General features: G+C 38.2%; 8 protein-coding genes and 1 non-coding gene across 9 annotated transcripts, besides 1 other annotated feature; 2 read left to right on the top strand and 7 right to left on the bottom strand.

Moving 5' to 3' along the window:
- Positions 1-78: 78 nt before the first annotated feature.
- TOP2 (DNA topoisomerase 2) lies at positions 79-4,365 on the bottom strand (the record flags this gene model as incomplete). The annotated part of the gene is made up of 1 exon (NM_001182926.3): positions 79-4,365. The coding sequence occupies one exon, from the start codon at positions 4,363-4,365 to the stop codon at positions 79-81; it is 4,287 nt and encodes a 1,428-aa protein (NP_014311.3).
- Positions 4,366-4,925: 560 nt separating this feature from the next.
- Positions 4,926-5,504, bottom strand: RHO2 (Rho family GTPase RHO2; the record flags this gene model as incomplete). Its single annotated transcript, NM_001182928.3, has 1 exon — positions 4,926-5,504. One exon carries the CDS (start codon positions 5,502-5,504, stop codon positions 4,926-4,928), a length of 579 nt encoding a protein of 192 aa, NP_014309.3.
- A 434-nt stretch (positions 5,505-5,938) lies between these two features.
- On the bottom strand, positions 5,939-9,661 carry NST1 (Nst1p; the record flags this gene model as incomplete). The annotated part of the gene is made up of 1 exon (NM_001182929.1): positions 5,939-9,661. The coding sequence occupies one exon, from the start codon at positions 9,659-9,661 to the stop codon at positions 5,939-5,941; it is 3,723 nt and encodes a 1,240-aa protein (NP_014308.1).
- Positions 9,662-9,995: 334 nt separating this feature from the next.
- Positions 9,996-11,198, bottom strand: YNL092W (S-adenosylmethionine-dependent methyltransferase; the record flags this gene model as incomplete). The annotated part of the gene is made up of 1 exon (NM_001182930.1): positions 9,996-11,198. One exon carries the CDS (start codon positions 11,196-11,198, stop codon positions 9,996-9,998), a length of 1,203 nt encoding a protein of 400 aa, NP_014307.1.
- Positions 11,199-11,538: 340 nt separating this feature from the next.
- YPT53 (Rab family GTPase YPT53) lies at positions 11,539-12,201 on the bottom strand (the record flags this gene model as incomplete). The annotated part of the gene is made up of 1 exon (NM_001182931.3): positions 11,539-12,201. One exon carries the CDS (start codon positions 12,199-12,201, stop codon positions 11,539-11,541), a length of 663 nt encoding a protein of 220 aa, NP_014306.3.
- Positions 12,202-12,480: 279 nt separating this feature from the next.
- Positions 12,481-12,640: an origin of replication (ARS1419; Autonomously Replicating Sequence).
- Positions 12,641-12,694: 54 nt separating this feature from the next.
- Positions 12,695-14,458, bottom strand: APP1 (phosphatidate phosphatase APP1; the record flags this gene model as incomplete). The annotated part of the gene is made up of 1 exon (NM_001182932.1): positions 12,695-14,458. The coding sequence occupies one exon, from the start codon at positions 14,456-14,458 to the stop codon at positions 12,695-12,697; it is 1,764 nt and encodes a 587-aa protein (NP_014305.1).
- A 770-nt stretch (positions 14,459-15,228) lies between these two features.
- On the top strand, positions 15,229-17,157 carry YNL095C (uncharacterized protein; the record flags this gene model as incomplete). The annotated part of the gene is made up of 1 exon (NM_001182933.1): positions 15,229-17,157. One exon carries the CDS (start codon positions 15,229-15,231, stop codon positions 17,155-17,157), a length of 1,929 nt encoding a protein of 642 aa, NP_014304.1.
- A 596-nt stretch (positions 17,158-17,753) lies between these two features.
- RPS7B (40S ribosomal protein eS7 RPS7B) lies at positions 17,754-18,671 on the top strand (the record flags this gene model as incomplete). The annotated part of the gene is made up of 2 exons (NM_001182934.3): positions 17,754-17,897; positions 18,243-18,671. 2 exons carry the CDS (start codon positions 17,754-17,756, stop codon positions 18,669-18,671), a joined length of 573 nt encoding a protein of 190 aa, NP_014303.3.
- Positions 18,672-18,949: 278 nt separating this feature from the next.
- Positions 18,950-19,063, bottom strand: YNCN0007W. Its single transcript has 2 exons — positions 19,026-19,063; positions 18,950-18,993 (listed from the first exon to the last, which is right to left on the bottom strand). It is a non-coding gene; the product is annotated as a tRNA-Leu (tRNA).
- Positions 19,064-19,567: the final 504 nt, after the last annotated feature.

The raw sequence follows: 19,567 nt of genomic DNA, 5'->3' as shown, positions 1-19,567 counted from the left end.
TAGTCATTACGATCGACTTCTATTTGTTTCTGATATAAACATATAAAAAGAATGGCGCTTTCTCTGGATAAATATTATTCAATCCTCTTCATTGAACGAAACATCTGATCCTTGGTTTTCCTCTTCATCATCTTCGATGAAACTGTCGTCAGATAATTCTAAAGTTTCAACGTAAGATTTCTTAGGAACCGACGCAGCTCTCGACGATCTTTGTCTCCTTGATCGTTGTGGTATAGCATCATCTTCATCTTTATTGCTATCTTCCCGATCAGTGTATGAATCTAAAATTTCTAGGTCGCTTTCACCAGATAGTTCCACAACTTTTTGTTGTTTCCTGACTGGCTTCTTGGCCAATTTAGGTTTTACAGCTGTTTTTTTAGCGGTTGTTTGATTTTTTTTAGTGGCTACATCGTCCTGTTCTGGTGTATTTTCCTTCGATGTAGCGGAAGTAGAACCCATTTTGTCAAAAATCGTGCTAATTTTTTTAAACTTGTTCGAAATCTTACTCAGTTCGCCCTCATCTTTATCTTCTTTCTTTATGTCGAAAATAGAAGAAGAACTCGTGGAAGAAGGAGCATTCTCTTCTTCTTCTGTTTTTGTTTCTGAAACAGAAGGCGTTTTCTCTTTTTTAATCTTTGTAGGCGCCTTGCTTTTGGTTACTAGTTTTTGTTCTAACAAAATCCTTTCAAAATTCTTATCCTCTAACTTAATTTTTTTGCCCTTTCTAGCAGTACTTTTCTTGTTTTTTTTTGATGGGTCGTAGTCTTCGTCGTCAACAAGCTTTCTTTTTCCTTTACCTTTCGTTTTGCTCCCTTTATTGGGAACATTACCACCGCGAGCTTCTGCATCTCGTTGCAAAAATTCTTGATATCCCACCTCAAAAGCCTTCAAGTCAGTGTTCCATATATCTTTCGCGGAAAGTTTTAACAAGTTTTCCAACTCTGTCTCCTTTTCTTGTTTTTGTTTCAACAGCTTTTGATATCTTTCCTTGGTCAATGACCATATTCTCATTCCTAATAAATATTCATATGTGCCATATAGTTCTTCAGGACCATTTATAACATTTTCAGTATCTTCGTGTGAACTTTCTTCATCTTCTTCATCAGAAGTTGCGCCTTTTACGTCGTTAATTTGTTCAGCTATCTCATCGTTAGGACTTCCATAATATGGTTTACCTTCCTTATTAAATCTGGGGAACCCTAAATTCTCAAGTTCTTGGATAATAGCGTTCCTAGGCTTATTGGTGACTGTTAACTCCTTTTCAATAATCATTTTAATAAATTTTACTTGGAAAGAGTATTTCTCTACCTCCCACTGTAACCTTTCGCTCATATGGTCTTTTCTTTTTTGATAGTATTCTAGTCTGACGTAGTAAAATTCGCTTAATATTTCATTCACGGAATTGTACTTCTTGATTTTCCCGTGAGGATCAAATGCGACCATATTCATCAAACTTATAGGCGAAATTAGTTTAAATCTTTCATAAAAACCTATTTTCCTTGTTTTAGCCATTTCCTCAGGTGATAGCGTGATTATGAATTTGATGTTATCATCGTGCTGCTCCTCCATATCTTTGATCCAGGGTTTTATTTTATCGTTACCGCTTAAACCTAAAAGTAAGTACTCCTTTATAGTCGATGTCCAAGTTCTGGCTGGCAACTCAGTTATTTCTAAGACGTTATCTCCAATTTGTTCAATCCTACCGTACATTCTGTAACGCAGAGGCTCAATTTCTTCAATAGTACCGGTCCATCCCCTAAACCACGGATGCATTTGCTCAAGCTCCTCGTCGTTCATTAAATGTCTTATATTCTTTATAATTTCCAATGGGTTGAATGGAGGAATGTAAGTACTCCAGCCAGTGCCAATACCCTCAGCACCGTTAACAAGAATCATAGGAAGAATTGGTAAATACCACTCTGGCTCCACTGTTTTCTCATCTTCTTGTATATATTTGTATAATGGATCATCAGCAGGGTGAAATATCTTACGAGTTAATTTGTTCAATTCTGTGTAGATATATCTCGCTGCCGCTGCATCTTTACCACCAGTGGCTCTTGTACCGAAAGCACCGTTAGGTAATAGCAAGTAAATATTGTTGGACCCAACAAAGTTTTGGGCTAGCCCAATAATAGTTTGTGCCAATGACTGCTCACCATGGTGATATGCCGTACATTCGCTCACGTATGGTGCAAGTTGAGCTACTTTCAGTTCCGACTTTAAATTTTTTTTGAAACAACCATAAAGAACTTTTCTTTGGCCAGGTTTAAATCCATCTAAAACATTGGGAATCGACCGTATATTATCGGCCAAAGAAAAAAGGATTAATTCCTTATTAATGAAGTCGCTAATTGGAATCTCTTTTAAAGTAGGGTCTAAAACAGTACCAGGTTCGTATTGTCTCAGCCATTCTTTACGGTCATCTGCCTTTTTCTTGGAGAAAGCTAAATCAATGTAATCTTTATCATTACCCTGCAAAGAATGGAATATTTTCAAATGTCTGTCCAAGTTCGAAAAATATTCTCGGACTTCTTGTGCTAGAGAAGTCCCTAATCCTTTATAATACTTCTGCTTCCAAGTAAATTTGTGCGATTCTTCCTCTCTCCATTTTTCATAGTCCGGCATATTGTAGAATGCAATAGTGTTTTTTGTTGGTTTAGTGATGGAAACTTTGATGATCGGAGTTATGAATTCAAGTAAGAAACCTTGGATATCCAAAAGACCAGGAAATGAGCTTTCTAAAAAGTTTATAATTAAACCTTTAATATGCGAACCATCATGATCTTGATCGGTCATGATCATAAGATGCCCATATCTTAAAGATTTTGTATCTTCATATTTCTTGCGATGTTGTAACCCCATAATTTTTTTAATGGCTTGAATTTCCGCGTTTTTTAGTATCTGATCAGCACTAGCTTCTCTAACATTCAGCATTTTACCACGAAGTGGATAACAACCATAATAATCTCTACCAACAACAGCTAAACCTGCAACAGCTAATGACAAGGCGGAATCCCCTTCTGTCAGAACTAAAGTACATTTATAGCCTTCTTTTGTACCGGCTTTGTTGGCATCTTCCAGTTTAGGGTAATTAGTAATTCTGCTTTTCCTTGTACCATCAGACTTCTTTAGCGCATTTTCTTCATTTGCGTCGGCAATTTCAAACATTCTTGTAGCCAAATCAGTTTTCATAATCTTATTAATATATTCAAGAGGAATCTCACAACGGGACCCAAAATCTTTGACTCTTGTTGTCAGTTGCTCTTTTGTTTGTGAGGTAAATGCAGGATTCTCAATCAAACAATTAATGAAAATGAACATATTATTTTTAATCTGAAAAGACTTCACACTTTTTTTCTTCTTTTTCTTCAAAATTTCTGAAATTTTTTTTACAATTTGGTCTGTTATGTAATTGACATGGGTACCACCCATGGTAGTTGCAATGGAATTCACAAAAGAAATTTGTTGAAAAGAGATATCAGAAACCGCAAAAGCAACTTCCCATCTGTTGTTTATTCTCTCATAAAGAATAGTCGGGATATCAGACTTAGCGGCACCGTCCTCACCGTTATCTAGTTGTCTTTTTTTTTCGAGTGATTTCAAGTAGAGTTCAACATAATTTTTGAAATTTCTTATCTTTAAGGACTTGCCATTCAGATAGACATTAATGTCACGAACAGAACCATTGATATCATAAACTCTTCTTCGCATCACTCCTAAGATATCATTATCTAGCTCTTTCATTCCGAATCTGGTTAAATCCGGCTTAAATGTCACCTTTGTATATGATGGACCCTTCTTGTAAGATGTTATTTTTGGGGGGTGGCAAATGCTCATGTTATTTTCCCATTTTTGAACATATTTCTGGCCAACATTTAGATCTGCAGTTTCTAATATGAATTCAGTGGAAAATATATTACAAAGCTTAGCACCATAACCGTTTCTACCACCAGTGACTTTCTTCTCATCATCATCATAATTGGATGATGTCAACAAATGACCAAATATCATTTCAGGAATATAAATATTCTCCTTGTTATGAATCTCTATGGGAATACCTTTTCCATCATTTTTCACTTCTATAGTATGTTCCTCAGCATGTATGTTTACATCGATTCGTTTCATCGATGGATCACGAACTTTATTATCTGCCGCATTGACTAAGATTTCATCAAAGATTTTGAACAACCCTGGTACAATTGTGACATTTTTTTCAATCATGCAATCGGTCTCTTCATCGTATATCCATTGCAGCTGCTCTTGAGTTTCAACAGAACCGATATAAGTGTCTGGTCTTTTTAAGATATGTTCCAGTTGAGAAATTTTCTGATATTTATCAGAGGCGCTTACCGGTTCAGTTGACATGGTTAGCCGTGCTGGTCGTTATAAACTCCTTTAACTGAAACAGAAAGTTAAAATTGTCGTGGTTTGCTCTACGACGTGGTTGGATTATATGAAAGATGATCTCCTCTTTTCTTTTCTTTTTGTCTCCTTCGGCAATTCAATAATATGTTTACATTATACTGAAAAAAAAAAGACGCGTCCTACTGGCGCGTCTTTCACTCATCGCCTCGTAAGGAATTCGAATACAAATAGCGTAAATAAGTAAATAAGTATATAAACGAAAAATAATCAAACTAGGCAGTTCCGTTTAGCTCATCGGCGCAGTACCTTGAGCTATGGTTTGATGTGCCATTTTCTTATATCCGTCGGAAATTTTGCTTCTGGTAAAGGCTCTCGAATAAGAATCTGTAGGACATTAACGAACAAACATATCGAATGGGTTTGTGTTTTATACATGCACTATCGATAAGCCTTTTTAACTTATTCCATTATATCTATGAAATTTGATTAAAATTATAATACGGTATTGTTTTTCCCTCCCTTGCTAAAAAGATAATGTATCATTTCAGTGTAAGTTTTTTTTATAAAATTATGCAACAGTTAGCCCCTGGTTCCTTCTTCATAAGCAAACTGGTTCTTGTAGCTACTTCAAAGACATCATCCACACCCTCACCAGTCAGTGCACTACATTCCATGTATTTCTTGGCCCCAATGGCCCTTGCAACTTGTTTTGCATCTTCAATGGGAACCATTTCATCGGTAGCATTCTCTTTAAAATGGGCTTCTTGCCTCAAATCTTTTTTCAAGCCTACAAGAACGATTGGTGCGTCAGGACAATATCGTAATGCCTCATCCGCCCATTTCGTCCTTGCGTTAATTAGTGATTCAAAATTGTCTACAGCAAACCCAATTAATATTATATCTGCTTTTGAATATGAGAATGGACGTAAACGTTCATATTCCTCTTGTCCCGCTGTATCCCAGAGCGTTAAGGACACTTTTATTCCGTCAACTCTGCAATCAGTGACATAATTCTCGAACACTGTCGGATGATATTGTTCAGGGAATTTTCCTAATGTAAATACATATAGTAAAGAGGTCTTGCCACAAGCACCATCACCAATAATAACAAGTTTCCTTCTAACGGCCTTTTCAGACATAGTACGGGATCAAAAGCACAACCAAAGCAGAACGTTTCAGCAATTGATGTCTGCACACAAATCGTTTACAGCGGTATGCAAGGGCAGTTTAATTAAGACTTAATCTGGGGACTTTTGGTTCAAATTATCAGAATAACTACCTTTGGAGAGTTGCGCTTTGAATAATTGTTGTTGAACAATTGATATATGTTATACCTAAAAAAGAGTGTACCGAAGTCTATTATCATATTCACATTCCTGCGAAAAATGGAAATTAAATGCCGGGTAAGATGTATGGGGTGTCGCAGCCTCACCTCTAAAGCCACGACGGTAAGAAAAACCGACGCGTGGCTCACATCGAGTAGAGAGATGTACGATTGTTTAGTGTCTCTTCTGAAATTTCGTCGAATTATGTATGTATGTAAATATTTTTGGCCCTGCGTACCGGAGCAAATTTAAGACGTTTGCGTAGTTGAAGAGGCAATTGGAAAACTAGCCCTTGTGGAGGTATGAGGCCTTGACGTAAATGGTGTAGCAGTTGGATCGTTCAATCCACTAAAGAGTTGATTCAGCAACCCCTTTGAGTGGCCAGCGGGAGTTTGTCTCGCAAATCGAACGTGGGTAATGGATCCATTGTTATCAGTAAAGAATTCGCAATTGTAGGCTCCTTGCATGCTTATCAATTTGTTGATAAACGTCGAGTAATCCAAGTTAAGTCCTACTAAATTTTGGAATAGTGTCCCGATAGCAATGTAGGGGTTTAAACTATCTTGTGGGGAAATAGCTAAATAAGTATTGTAGATGCTATCCAGAATGTGGCTTTCATCCACTCCACTCGAAATTTGAGGGGATTGAAGGACGTTGCTAGTCAAATATGGTGAATTGTATTGACTGTTACTAGACCAGATATTTGATGCCATGAACGCAGGGCTATCTTGCGCAGTACTAGTTATATTGCGACCGGAAAGCTCGGATTTATTCATCATCGGAGTGGTGCTGCTGTCCCAGATAGAAGTTCGATTTGGAAACGATTCAACGCTTCCTAATGTAGGTGCGAGCAGCATACCGCTTTGTATACTGCTGTTGTTAAAGTTTCCTGCAGTCGACGGTCCCGAAAATGAGCTTTTTTGATCATTCCACACAGAACGCTGTGATGGGGGGAATCCTGATGATGAAAGTGATGTATCTGCGAACCCGGAAGAAGAAAGCATGCTAGTTAAAGTGTTCAACTCGTCGGTAAACGATTTACGGTGAGTACCACCATTAGGTAGTCCAAAAGATGGCATTGTAGCTTGAGGACTAGATTTATGGGCTTGTGATTCCATTTCTGAAGTTTGAATAACCGGTGGTTTACATGTAGGATTTATGGACATTGTATTTGTCAGACCACCCCAAGATGATAAACCAAAGTCATTTGGCAATAGCTTAGTTGGCGATGAATTATTATGCATCAATAGACTTGTATTTTCCAGAGTTTGTGAGTTCATTAAATAGTTGTTTTCAGTCTGTAAAGAAGATTTTGTAGCCAAGTCTAACGCATTCGGAATAGTTGTAGTTCCAAAATGGTTGTTTTGATTACCTGGCTGTGGCAAGTGTGATTGTTCCATAGCAGGCATCTGGTTGTTAGTTGAAGGAAGAAGTAGATCATGAACGTTAAAGCCTGTGGGTGAAACTGGTTTGGATGCAGCCACGCTATTAACCATTTTAAGTATTTCATCGTTGATACTGCAACTATTATCCTCTTGGTAGTTAGTCATGTTGGGATGTGATTGAGATGAAACAGGGTTGCCAACTCCATTCTCAGTAAAAGGTTTGGCGGAAAGTATGTTCGCAGATGTTTGTTCTTCGTTTAATTTCTGTTTTCTTAGCGCATCCTCTGCAATTAATCTTTGTCTCTCTTCTTCTTCTTTTTCTTTCTGTAGCTTTTCTTGTTCTAGCCTTTTCTGTTCTCTAATACGTTTCTTTTCTTCTTCCCTCTTGCGTTTTAGTTCCTCTTTCTGTTTCCGTTGTTTTTCTTGCATTTCTTCTCTCCGCTGCTGCTCTTCCAATCTACGCTTTCTCTCCTCGTCTTTCTTCCGTTTGGCTTCTTCAACCTTTTTCCTTTGAGCCTCTCGTCTTCTCATTTCACGCTCTTCTAATTCCTTCTTTAGCCTTTCTTTCTCTTCTTCCCTTTTTCGTTTTTCTTCCTCTTTAGCTAACTGTTGCAGCCTCTTCTTTTCTTTCTCTTTTTCTCTTTTTTTCTGCTTTTTTTCTTCCTTCTCTCTTTTCTTTCTTTTTTCTTCTTCTAGTTCTTGTAGAAGTTTTAGTCTGTTATTATCTGCCTGTTTCTCATGATAAGAAGCCATTATTCGACTTTGAAGCAACTTTGTAATGGCTATCTGAATCAATTTCCGACCTTCTTCTAAACGGTCAGTTTCATCAAGACCGCTGTCATAAGTATCTTCTTCGTCATCGCCTTCATTTTCATCCTCTTCCTCTGGCTCATCTTCATCCCCATCTAATATATCATCATCGCGGTGAAAGTGCTTATGAGGATCATGCGGTAATTCTATATCGGAAATATACTCTTCTTCACTCAGTTCATCTTCGCTGTGGGTACTGGTACTATGGTAGTGATGGTGAGGGTGGTTCTGTCGTTTATGATCGTGGTCATAACTTAAATGTAATGTTTCACGTATCCCGTTGCTTTTTTCATCATGCTCTGGTTTTTCGACTGCCTCTATTCCTTCATACTCAGAAACCTCTTCGCTATCTTCAGCATATTCTGAATAGTCATCATAGTCTTCCTCATCTTCATCTTCATATATAGAATCAGTATCTAACGAAGTATCCTTCGATTGAGATGAAAAGCACGAGCTTAAAGTGGCTGCTAGAACGGATGGACCTAATTCCCCATCAAATTTATTTTTAAAGGATTGAATTATCAACTCTCTGAAAGATTTTTTGTCTCTCCCCGACATGAATCGTGTAAATAGCTCCTTCTCTAATTGTGACACATCTTTGAATTTCTTACTTGCGGTATCGTACGCATTAGTCATCCTTTCAGCAATGTTGCGCTGGAGGTCGGCATACTCATCTTCTGTAAGTGGTTTTCCACTATGCAGCATTGTGGTAAACTCCTTTGGATCAGTCAAATCTGTACTAGATGCTTCATCTTCAGTGATGCTGTCGTCTTTTTTCGATGCTTGTATCTGGCCATCTCGCACAAAGTCTTCGATTGCATTAAGAAATCCTTGCCCGTTACTATTCATTAAGTCATCAGTCAGTGCTCTAATATTCGGATACATCATCATTTTTTGTACATACTCCTCTGCTATTTTGGGATGTGATGAAATAAACGTTTTTGTGAAGTTGGAATATTTTTGTTGCAACTCTTCATCGCTCACAGAATTGAAATTTGCGGAAATTTCACTAGAAGTTTTGTTGATGTGTATATTGTTCAAATTTTCTTCAAGTAATGAGGTATTATCCGCCGTTTCATTATGCGCTTGTTCTTGTTTTGAAAGTTGCTTTTGTTTGAAATGCAGCACTTCCTCTTTCAAAGAGCCAACTGTACTTGACGAAAGGAAATTTTTTACAACTTCGCCCTTTGTAGAAGATAAATCATTTTGCTGTTGATTTTTGGAAATCTGTAGCTCCTTTATTATGCCTAAGTGGAATTTGATAGGATTGGTTTCAGGGTCTTTATCCTTATCCATGGCATAAAGTGTATTGTATATACGCTCCATTTCTTGATCCATTGCTAAATGGCGGCGTCCACAAACAGAGCAACTACAACTATGATCGTCCTGGTAATTCCTTATGACATTAAATACTTCCTCCTTTTCGATTCGTAGAATAGTTTTCTTTTCTTCTGGCGATAATGATTCCCAGTGAGAATCTAGAGTAAAAGCTAAGGAAGAAGCAGAATCCATACTATCCTTATTATGAGTCAAGTTCGCCGTACGTTCTTTCTTATCATCGTCTGTATTTATTGGTTCCACGATGACATCGCCATTGGGCGCTCTTTTTATTACTCTTGAAGTTGGGTAATCCGATTCTGTATGATACAACTCTGGCTCCATTCGAGGTACTAGCTGTGTAGGATTTATACTTTGTTCAGGATCAGAGTTGCCATTTTTCTTGTTGTGTTGCTTGGATTTGTTCTTTCTTCTCTTACTCTTGGAGTTTGGGGGCATCTTTGGCAATTTCCCCAATTTTTCACTTATAAAGATTGCTTATTGTTGAAAGTAATGGCCTTAAGCGATAAATGCACCTGGAAACTGAAACGATAAAGGAGCTTATAAAGTGAATCAATTATGACAAATCACTCTTCTTCTAGCTTTGATATATAGTTCAAATTGAGGGCTTTATGTATTACTGGATCTAGGCTGATAACCAGTACTGTCAATATGGTAAACAGAACATAGCGAGAGGGAGCAAAAAGAATTTTCCGCGCGGGTAACATTCTGAGTTCTCTAAAACGGCTGTGTCAGCAACTTCTATATAGTGCAATTAGATTATTGTGTAAGCTTATGATTCATTGGTGGGGTTCGACTTCAGGATCCAATAGTGGCACATGTATCCAGGCATGGCGCAACTTTCTGGACCCGCGTAGCGGCCATACCCACAAAGTATTCCTGACTCTCTCCGTATTAATTCAAAGTCCAGATGATTTGTGGCAATGCTTATGATATCATCGCTAGAAAGCTCTAAACCCATCAGTGGTGTATAGTCATTGATTTTATCTTGAAACCCAGAGTAAGGGTTAACTTCGTAGGTAGTTTCAACCCCATGGTCATTTTCAAAATGATAAAGCAATGGGCCGAAATTGCACCAGATTCCGCCTGGCTTCAAGACGTGGCCAATAGTATCCAAATAATCCAAGATGTTGGATCCCGTATCTATAAAAAAGTTTGTTACTACAACGTCTTTGGAGTTTTCAGCTTTTGCTCTACTTAGTTGCATCCTTCGCGAAAATGTATAATGTGACGAGATTTTTGTGCCTTGATTACGACCATAACAATCAACAAACGAGCCAGCACATATCGACATGGACCCCATACCTTTATTTGAAGACCACGCTTCTATGTCCGGCACCTTAATGGGAGACAACTGATCTTCAATTTTTTTCCAGTGGGAGAAACAGTGTATGAAGGGATAGATAATAATTTGGTTTTGGAGTAATCCTGCATTCAACATGTATTGAGATACAAGCAGCATGTGATATGAAAATTCGTTACCTTCACAATTATAGCCCATTCTGCTAAGATCCACGAGAAGGCGTCCTGTGCCGCAACCCGGTATCAAAATGTCGGCTTTTGGGGGTGATAGGGTCTTCAAAAACGGTACAAGCCTCGAATTTAAGCAATTACGTTCAGAAATGGCCTCTGCGGACCACTCCCTATAAACTTGCGTAAGTAAAGAGCATGTTTTACTCATATCTAAATCGTTTGGTTGTACGATTTCTCCTGGCTCAAAACTTATTGATTGCAGGGCATATTCGGCGACACTTCTAAAGAACTTGCCATTTTCTATAATTGCGGCTTTCAGATTAGCTAAATATTTTGTATAGTTTGGTACCATGTCTTTTTGACGATCTGAGATCGATGCCCATTTTTTCACTCTCAAATTGTAGATTTCCTTTAGGGCATACTCTTCATACTTAAGAAATGATATGATCACTCGAGCTACAGCTTTATTCTCCCTTTGATTATCAAATTCATTCTCGTCCATAGTCAAAATTACTGATATGTGTTCACCTCTAATTAATTTTCAGATCCTCACCAATTTTTGCCGCTGGTACACCAAAATAACAGTAGCTGATTTTGTATAAATTACAAACTATAGTACGTAAAGGCCTTGTGATTCTCGATCTGGCGATGAAAATTCCCGCCCCTAAAAAAAGTGTATTTCTTGCGGCTAATGGAAGTGAAACAAAAAAGTGCTTGTTTTGCAAAAGTAATTGAAAATTTCCAGTACTATTCTTCCAGCTGTTGTTACGAACTGTTCTTTTCAATGGCAAGCTTCGCTAAGACGCTGAATATGCCGCGTTTGCTGTTGTTTTGCTTGCAGTTTAGCAGTTACAACCCCCAGTCTCCCTAGTACTTTCTACAGTCGTTGATTCGAGATCGATTCGTTGATTATCGGTAATTGTGCGATCATGAGTAGAGCTTTGTCGTGTATTTTGTTCAGGACATGGTACTTTTTCGCCTAATGTTTGAAATATCTGGTAAATATTCTCACCAGTCTTAGCGCTTGCTTCGAAATATAAGAGGTTCTCTCTTTCACAGAGATTTTGTACAGCTGGTGCTTTCATAGCCCTATTTTCATTCTCGTCATCATTATTCAGCAAATCCATTTTGTTCCCCACCAAGGCAATAACGATATCATGTCCTACCTTCTCGTGTAGTTCTTCGACCCAGTTTTGAGCCTTATAAAAAGACCCTTCATTAGTAACATCAAAAACTACCAAAGCAGCTTGAGCATTTCTGTAGTACATAGGCGCTAAAGGAGCAAATCTCTCCTGGCCTGCCGTATCCCATATTTCAAATTTAATGACCTTGCCATCCCTTGTAATTCTCTTTGTTAAAAATGCGGCACCAATAGTAGGTTCTTTGCTCTCTTTAAAATCGTCAGATACAAACCTGAGGACTATTGAGGACTTCCCGACAGCAGATTCTCCGAGTAAGACTACTTTGATAGTTAATGTTGGAATAGCTGCTGTATGTTTATCCATTCTACTTAACTTCGATGCTGAAAAAATGTAATAAATAATTTGAATCTAACTCTATTTGGTCAATATACGTGCATTCAGAAGGCCTTTCCCGACTTATAATATGACAATATTTAATAAATTCTACGGATTTATTTTATTTACATGGGAAGAGGCTTTGCAGTTTAAGGACCCCTTCCGCCCCGGAAATTGACATTTTAGGGTATGGTTGGTCACCAAGGCGTACGCGATAATCAGTTGGAATGGAAAGATAAACTGAGTTTAGGGTATTTTGTAAGAGTGTATTTGATCGGCAACCGAAGATTTTCTTTACTCTTGACTTCATAAAATTTACATATTTACATTTAGCCCTTCTATAACCGTTTTTTTAATTTCCCGATCTGATGAAAAGGATGCAACATCACTCTAAAACGTTGAAAATGGCTCCAATTCATAAGGTCACTTTAGTGTATACAATTTTTAAACTCCCTCCCGATGTATATAAATAACAGTGTATTTAGTTTGAATACTTCTCCCTAATTCTGCGAATACTGTCTTCCAAACTTAATGCCGGATCCGAAAAGAACATCAATGTGGTGTCTTGATTGCTCAATTTTTGAATTGAGTCCATTACTCTTCTCTTCCATTCATCTGCTTTTTTATCCATGAAAGCACCATACATGCCATAGTCATTTTGTGAGGATGGTACATAGTAAGTATTAGCGTCTAAGTTAGGTAACTGTCTGTTCGGCAACGGTGGTGGGGCAACTCTTTTAGCATTGTTCTCATCTTTATTACGGCGTGACATTCTTATACTTTCGGTTTGCTCTTCTGTCAACGATGGCTTTTGAGTGGAAGGAATGGGAGGTGGTGGTGGTCTTCTCCTGGTACGTACGGTAGACTTGGTCATTTGCATGGGCCGTTGTTGTAATTCGATGATATTGTTCACTTCATTCATAACTTCTTCATCATGCGATGGGACATCACTCATGGAATTAGAGCAACATCTTATATAAATAGCCAGAATCTGGTTCGGAAATTGTAAAGCCGTAGTGGTATACGCTTCTAAGTCATGTTCACCAGAATCACCGACCAAAATAAATTTTTTTTTGGGAAAATCCTTTAAGATATTTGCAATCGGCTGAATTTTTCTATTCGCACTTGAAGTCATGATAGTGGAAAAGAAATTACCAGAGTATTGTTTCAAAAAAATTGGACCCGGAGGAAAATTGGCGCAAATATATTGTTTCAAAAGAGTAAAAGTTTGGATGGGTGAATTAGAAACATAAAAGAAATCAACGTCTGCGACATCATGTAAAGTTTTGTACCAAAGAGGAACACCATCTATTACCCACGATTGAACATCATGGATGAAAACATTACGAAACATCGATCTCCTGTCACCCGTAACGCCAGTATGCTTGATGGTGTCGTCAATATCACTGATTAAACCAATACCGTAGGGCGAGACATAATTGGCCGGAAATGTTTCAGATATGGGATCTGCATGGCCTTCTATAGGGGTATCTAATGTAATATTAATCTTGGACGGTAAAAAATCTGTTTCTGCCTTGATTAGTAAATTACCATAAGAGTCCGTGGTACCAAAAAAGGAAGCCGTATCCCCTCTGAGCTTATCTTTGGGCAATAGGTCAACCACCACTGGAGTATTAGGAACTTTTTTGGACAGGAATCCTTGAATTCTCTCATTCAGAACATCTTCCTCTTGGATGCCCATATGTGAATACCTATTTTCGCTCTTTGAAGACAAAGAACTTTCTATACTTGATTGGGAGTCGTTTAAATCTCCAGAATCCTCTTCGAGATGAGGGGGAACAACAGGTGCAACATCGGCCTCCGCCGTTCCAGTTCTAAGATATTGTTTACAAAGAGAAAGCAACCACCTATTTCTCCTGCTTGTAGGATTTCCTGGATAAGAAACAGCACATCTGACAGTAGTTTCAAAATCTTTCCGAGGCGCACTCAAACCGTCAGGGTCAACCAAATTAGTTGTGGTATACGTTGGAAAATATGTTATCGTGGTATTATGTGGCAATTCCATAGGCAAGTCATTATAACCTTCGAAGGAATTCGTAGTGCTCCTGATGCCATCCATTGTCTTTTGAGAAATGGATGACGTCAGGTTAGGAATATAAACATCCTTTGTGGTTCTTATGAGATTCATAAACCGTTGTTTCTTACCCATTCGTGGGTCTCCAGAAGTAGGACCGCTAGTAGCAGCAGTAGAGGAAGAGCTTTCATCGTAACCTTGACTATTCATCTTTTTATTCCTTCTCCAAAGCAATTTTTTCCCCCTTTGACGGAACTTATAGCCAAGTTTCAATGTCCTTGTCTGTGTTAATGGTCCCAAGAAAAGACGGCGATTACTAGACAAACTCTTTATAGCCAACAAACCGACAGAGCTAGAGAAACATATGACACTGTTTATTGAAAGCCTTGTGCAACCCACTATTTGCGATATATATGCCTTAATGATGCTAAATTTTTGCCCTGGATCACGAATAGTATAACAGCTTCGTATACTTTATGTCTCGTGGGCATAAAAAGCCAAGAAAAGATACACAAACCAATCACAATGAACAAGCTAACCGTAAAGGCGTTGCCACCCTATTCTAATGCTTTATCTGTCCGAGAATTGTTGGTAACCTCGTTTGGAAAGTTAGACCGCGCCCTCATCATCATTTGCGCGACCACGTGACCCGCTGCGGCTGCGGTTTGCGCGAAGGTTACAATATCTTCCTACTCGATGACTTTTAACCTTTGGATCAAGAGCACAACGTTCTGCCTGAACTCTTATGCTCATTTTGTGCATACAAGTTGCCTTTTTGTGCCATATTAGGATATATTGCCTTCTGAATAAAACTATTCAATTCTCATCACTTCCGCAGTTAGAGAACGCTTTTATGGCATATTGTTACAAATCATCGCTAAAAAAGATATAAACAGTGACTAATTAGCGTCAGCGCAATTTTTTTGGAGAAGTTATAGAATCAAACAGAGAAAGGGATTGAAACCTCAAATTTTCATCAGATGGTGCACATTACTCTGGGTCAAGCGATATGGGTGTCAGTTAAGCCGATAATCAAGATTTATTTGATTATAGGAGTCGGCTTTCTGATGGCTAAAATGGGAATTCTTACGGTTGAAGCAACAAGAATTATTTCTGATATCGTGCTAACAGTTTTACTACCCTCTCTGTCATTCAACAAGATTGTCGCTAATATTGAAGATAAAGACATCAAATCTGTGGGAATTATCTGTCTGTCTGCCCTCCTAATATTTGGTTCTGGGTTCTTTTTTGCATACGTTGTTAGGCTATTCCTGCCTGTTCCTAAACAATGGTACGGTGGTATTCTTGCCGGTGGTATGTTTCCAAATATAAGTGATTTACCAATTGCATATTTACAATCTATGGACCAAGGGCTTGTATTTTCGGAAGAAGAAGGTAACAAAGGTGTGGCTAACGTCATTATATTTCTGACAATGTTTCTAATTTGCATTTTCAATTTGGGGGGGTTTCGACTGATTGAAAGCGATTTCGAGTACAACGACGATGAAAGCGCCGTTAGGGTTTCAGAAACGACAAAGACACAGCCCGCAGTAAGTGCAAACACAACTAATACAGATACTAGCGAGCGTTTCTTCTCAAACGAACAACAGCTTTTCAACAATAAGTACACCGCTCGCGATAGTCTCACTGAAGCTATAGGTACAAAGGGTGAAAACGCAGACGTACCACCAATTTCAAGGAGATCAACAAATAGTATAGCTCCCCTGTCACTACCAGACACTTCTTCGAATTCAAAGATTACAAAACCAGTTCAGGTGAAGGCAAGAAATACTATTGCGTGCACTCAAAGCGAAGAGTCACAGGCAACTCGTGGTTCAAATCCATTAGATAGCCAATCATCTGCTTCAACAATACATTCTTATAATACGTCAGAGAGTTATGAGAGTAGCATAGATACTATGAGAGCACGTAGAACCGCGAGCCAGCCGAGAGCTTACAATACTACCACACTCCTAGAAGAGAACTGTTTAGATGAAAAATGCCCAAAAAATATGTCTATGGCGGCATTGGAACCTATCCGCTCCATTGATATGCGTGCATTACCTTCTCAAAATATACACCATCTTATCAGAGAGTACTCCAACGTTGACCAGTATGGTCATCAAAGGAGGAATTCCAGTTTACGCGGCGCTGATATGAATGATGTGCATTCAATTAGCTCAAATTCCACTTTACAGACTATAAAAACTGCTAACCTAACCAGGATCTTAACATCAGATGCCACTGTAAGTAAAAAGGATATTGAAACATCCGGCGAATCATTACCACAGTGGATGAGAAAATTTTCATTAACTCCATTACTTGTGTTTTTCCTAAAGAATTGTTTGAGACCGTGCTCTATGGCCGTGATCATCGCCCTAACTGTTGCATTTATCCCATGGGTCAAGGCTTTGTTCGTGACTACCGCTAATACTCCTCACATAAGCCAAGCTCCTGACAATGCACCACCATTAAGCTTTTTCATGGATTTTACAGGTTATGTCGGTGCCGCATGTGTTCCATTTGGGTTGATATTATTAGGAGCAACTTTAGGAAGATTAAAGATTGGCAACCTTTATCCTGGATTTTGGAAAGCCGCTGTGACACTCGTCATTTTGAGACAATGTGTCATGCCAATTTTTGGTGTCCTATGGTGTGATCGGTTAGTGAAAGCTGGATGGGTTAATTGGCAAGATGATAGAATGCTACTATTTGTTATAGCAATCAGCTGGAACTTGCCAACGATGACTACCCTTATATATTTCACCGCCAGTTTTACGCCGCCAGAAACAACTGCGCCAATCCAAATGGAGTGTGTTTCATTTTTCTTAATGCTGCAATACCCGCTAATGGTTGTTAGCTTGCCATTTTTAGTGTCTTACTTTCTGAAAGTACAGATGAACCTTTAGTTTTAATCCATTAAACAAAAAATTATTACCACTCCTAATCACTGTTTTAGGGTGGGTTAAAATTAACATTCTCCATTTTTATATAGAACTAATAAAAAACACCTACTTATAGACACGACCAAACTTTCCACAACCTTTCATCAGAGAGAAATGTTGATCAAGTTGAATGCGTGAAAGTAGCAATTCGAAACAACAACTACCTGTCATTCTGCATAGTAGTAGTTACGAAAGGCACAGAAAATAACAAAAAAAAAAAAAAAGTCAATTTTCTACGGTCTCCATCCGTACCTCTTTAAATCCGTACATTATTGTTTTGCTTAATTTCAATATTTCGGAAAAAGCGAGCGCCCTGGTAAAATGTGGTTCAAGCCTGCGAGCCTTTGCTTGGTAACTCACCAAATGCAATTCAGTCACGTTCCACACAGTTTGGGTTTCCAGCCTGGCTTTAGGGAAGAATGGGCTCACTAGGCGTTCATAATACGCGGAGGGGGAAATACCAAATGCTATTGATTATGGTTAAAATATGTGTTATTTGACTTTGTATATACAAACAGAAGAGAAACCAACACACTAAAGACTAGACACATAACTGACCAATGTCCTCTGTCCAATCCAAGATCTTATCCCAAGCTCCAAGTGAGTTGGAATTACAAGTCGCCAAGACCTTCATCGATCTAGAAAGCTCCTCTCCAGAACTAAAGGCTGACTTGAGACCATTGCAAATCAAATCTATCAGAGAAGTATGTTAAAAGTTATATAATTTGGAAGCAGCAACATTGTGATTTCTTCTAAAGGGGTTCTTTGCAGTAATTTTTTCAAAAAAGAGTGATTTTGAGCAGTATCTGTATGAAATTTTCATGTGTTCGAGAAAAATAGTAATTCCGAGAGCTGTCAATACCATGAACGTTGCGATGAGCCTTTGAACTATAAAGGCCTCCTTGGTCAGTACCAATATCGATGAATAAAATAGAAGCACGCGAAAAAGACCTTACCCCAAGGAGAAGAATCACAAACCCTTTTTTGTTATGAATGAACCAATTCAGTTACTAACTTTATTTCAACGCTGCTTGATTCTTATTGTTTAGATTGATGTCACCGGTGGTAAGAAAGCACTAGTCCTTTTTGTCCCAGTTCCAGCTTTGTCTGCATACCATAAGGTCCAAACCAAATTGACCCGTGAATTGGAAAAGAAATTCCCTGACCGTCATGTTATTTTCTTGGCTGAAAGAAGAATCTTGCCAAAACCATCTAGAACATCTAGACAAGTCCAAAAGAGACCAAGATCCAGAACTTTGACTGCTGTTCACGACAAGGTTTTGGAAGACATGGTTTTCCCAACTGAAATTGTCGGTAAAAGAGTTAGATATTTGGTTGGTGGTAACAAGATCCAAAAGGTTTTGTTAGACTCCAAGGATGTTCAACAAATCGACTACAAGTTGGAATCTTTCCAAGCTGTCTACAACAAGTTGACTGGCAAACAAATTGTTTTTGAAATTCCAAGCCAGACCAACTAAATAGTGAGATAACTATCATTCTCATCATTTGTCATACTTAAAGAAAATAATATTAAGAAAAAATAATAAAAAAAGAAACATAGTTATGAGAATACAAAAGGAGGTTTCCAAAAAGTGGGCTTTTTTAATTCGAGTAAAATAATTATGAATGTATACTTAAATATATTTTGTATCTGTCAATATAGAGATGCTTTAATTGGTGTTTTGACATTTTGGAATACATATTGGGTTGATTTCCCAAGTTCTCGCTGCAATCAGATAAAAAGGAAAAAAAATAATGGTTGCTAAGAGATTCGAACTCTTGCATCTTACGATACCTGAGTATTCCCACAGTTAACTGCGGTCAAGATATTTCTTGAATCAGGCGCCTTAGACCGCTCGGCCAAACAACCACTTATTTGTTGAAGAAAAAGCATTATTTATCGCTAGACAACGATACGTCCATCAACAACCGTTAGTTCTTTCACATTGATATGCGGATTACTTATCTGAAGGAAAGGAAAAAGGCGTGGAACAAGTGAGCATTAACATAACCATCTGAAATCTTAGATGATCCCAAGTATGTGTAATTAGATCCGCCTCTTCGCCCAGCACATTGTCCATGCATTATCTGCTTACCTCTACGCGTACCTTGACATGGCGTGTTACGTGTTTCAACTTTGTATAATCAGAATTTCATTTGAGTATATTTTACAAGTCAAAAGCCCAAATGACGTATACTTGAAATAATTGAGGCACGTCCAATTGTGAGTGGCAAACCTTTTTTTCGGTATTCTAGATAGAGCTAATCGCGTATTTGCAATTATAGTTTACAATTCTTAGACGATTTCCGAAGAAAGTTAAAAATGCCCTTGAAAAAAAAATATGTAGGAAAGAGTGCATGCACATGAAGAAGA

This window comes from Saccharomyces cerevisiae, chromosome XIV (genome assembly GCF_000146045.2).
Source record: "Saccharomyces cerevisiae S288C chromosome XIV, complete sequence".
NCBI lineage: Eukaryota > Fungi > Ascomycota > Saccharomycetes > Saccharomycetales > Saccharomycetaceae > Saccharomyces > Saccharomyces cerevisiae.
Note: the sequence above shows the minus strand (reverse complement) of the source record. Positions and strands in the feature narration are given on the sequence as shown.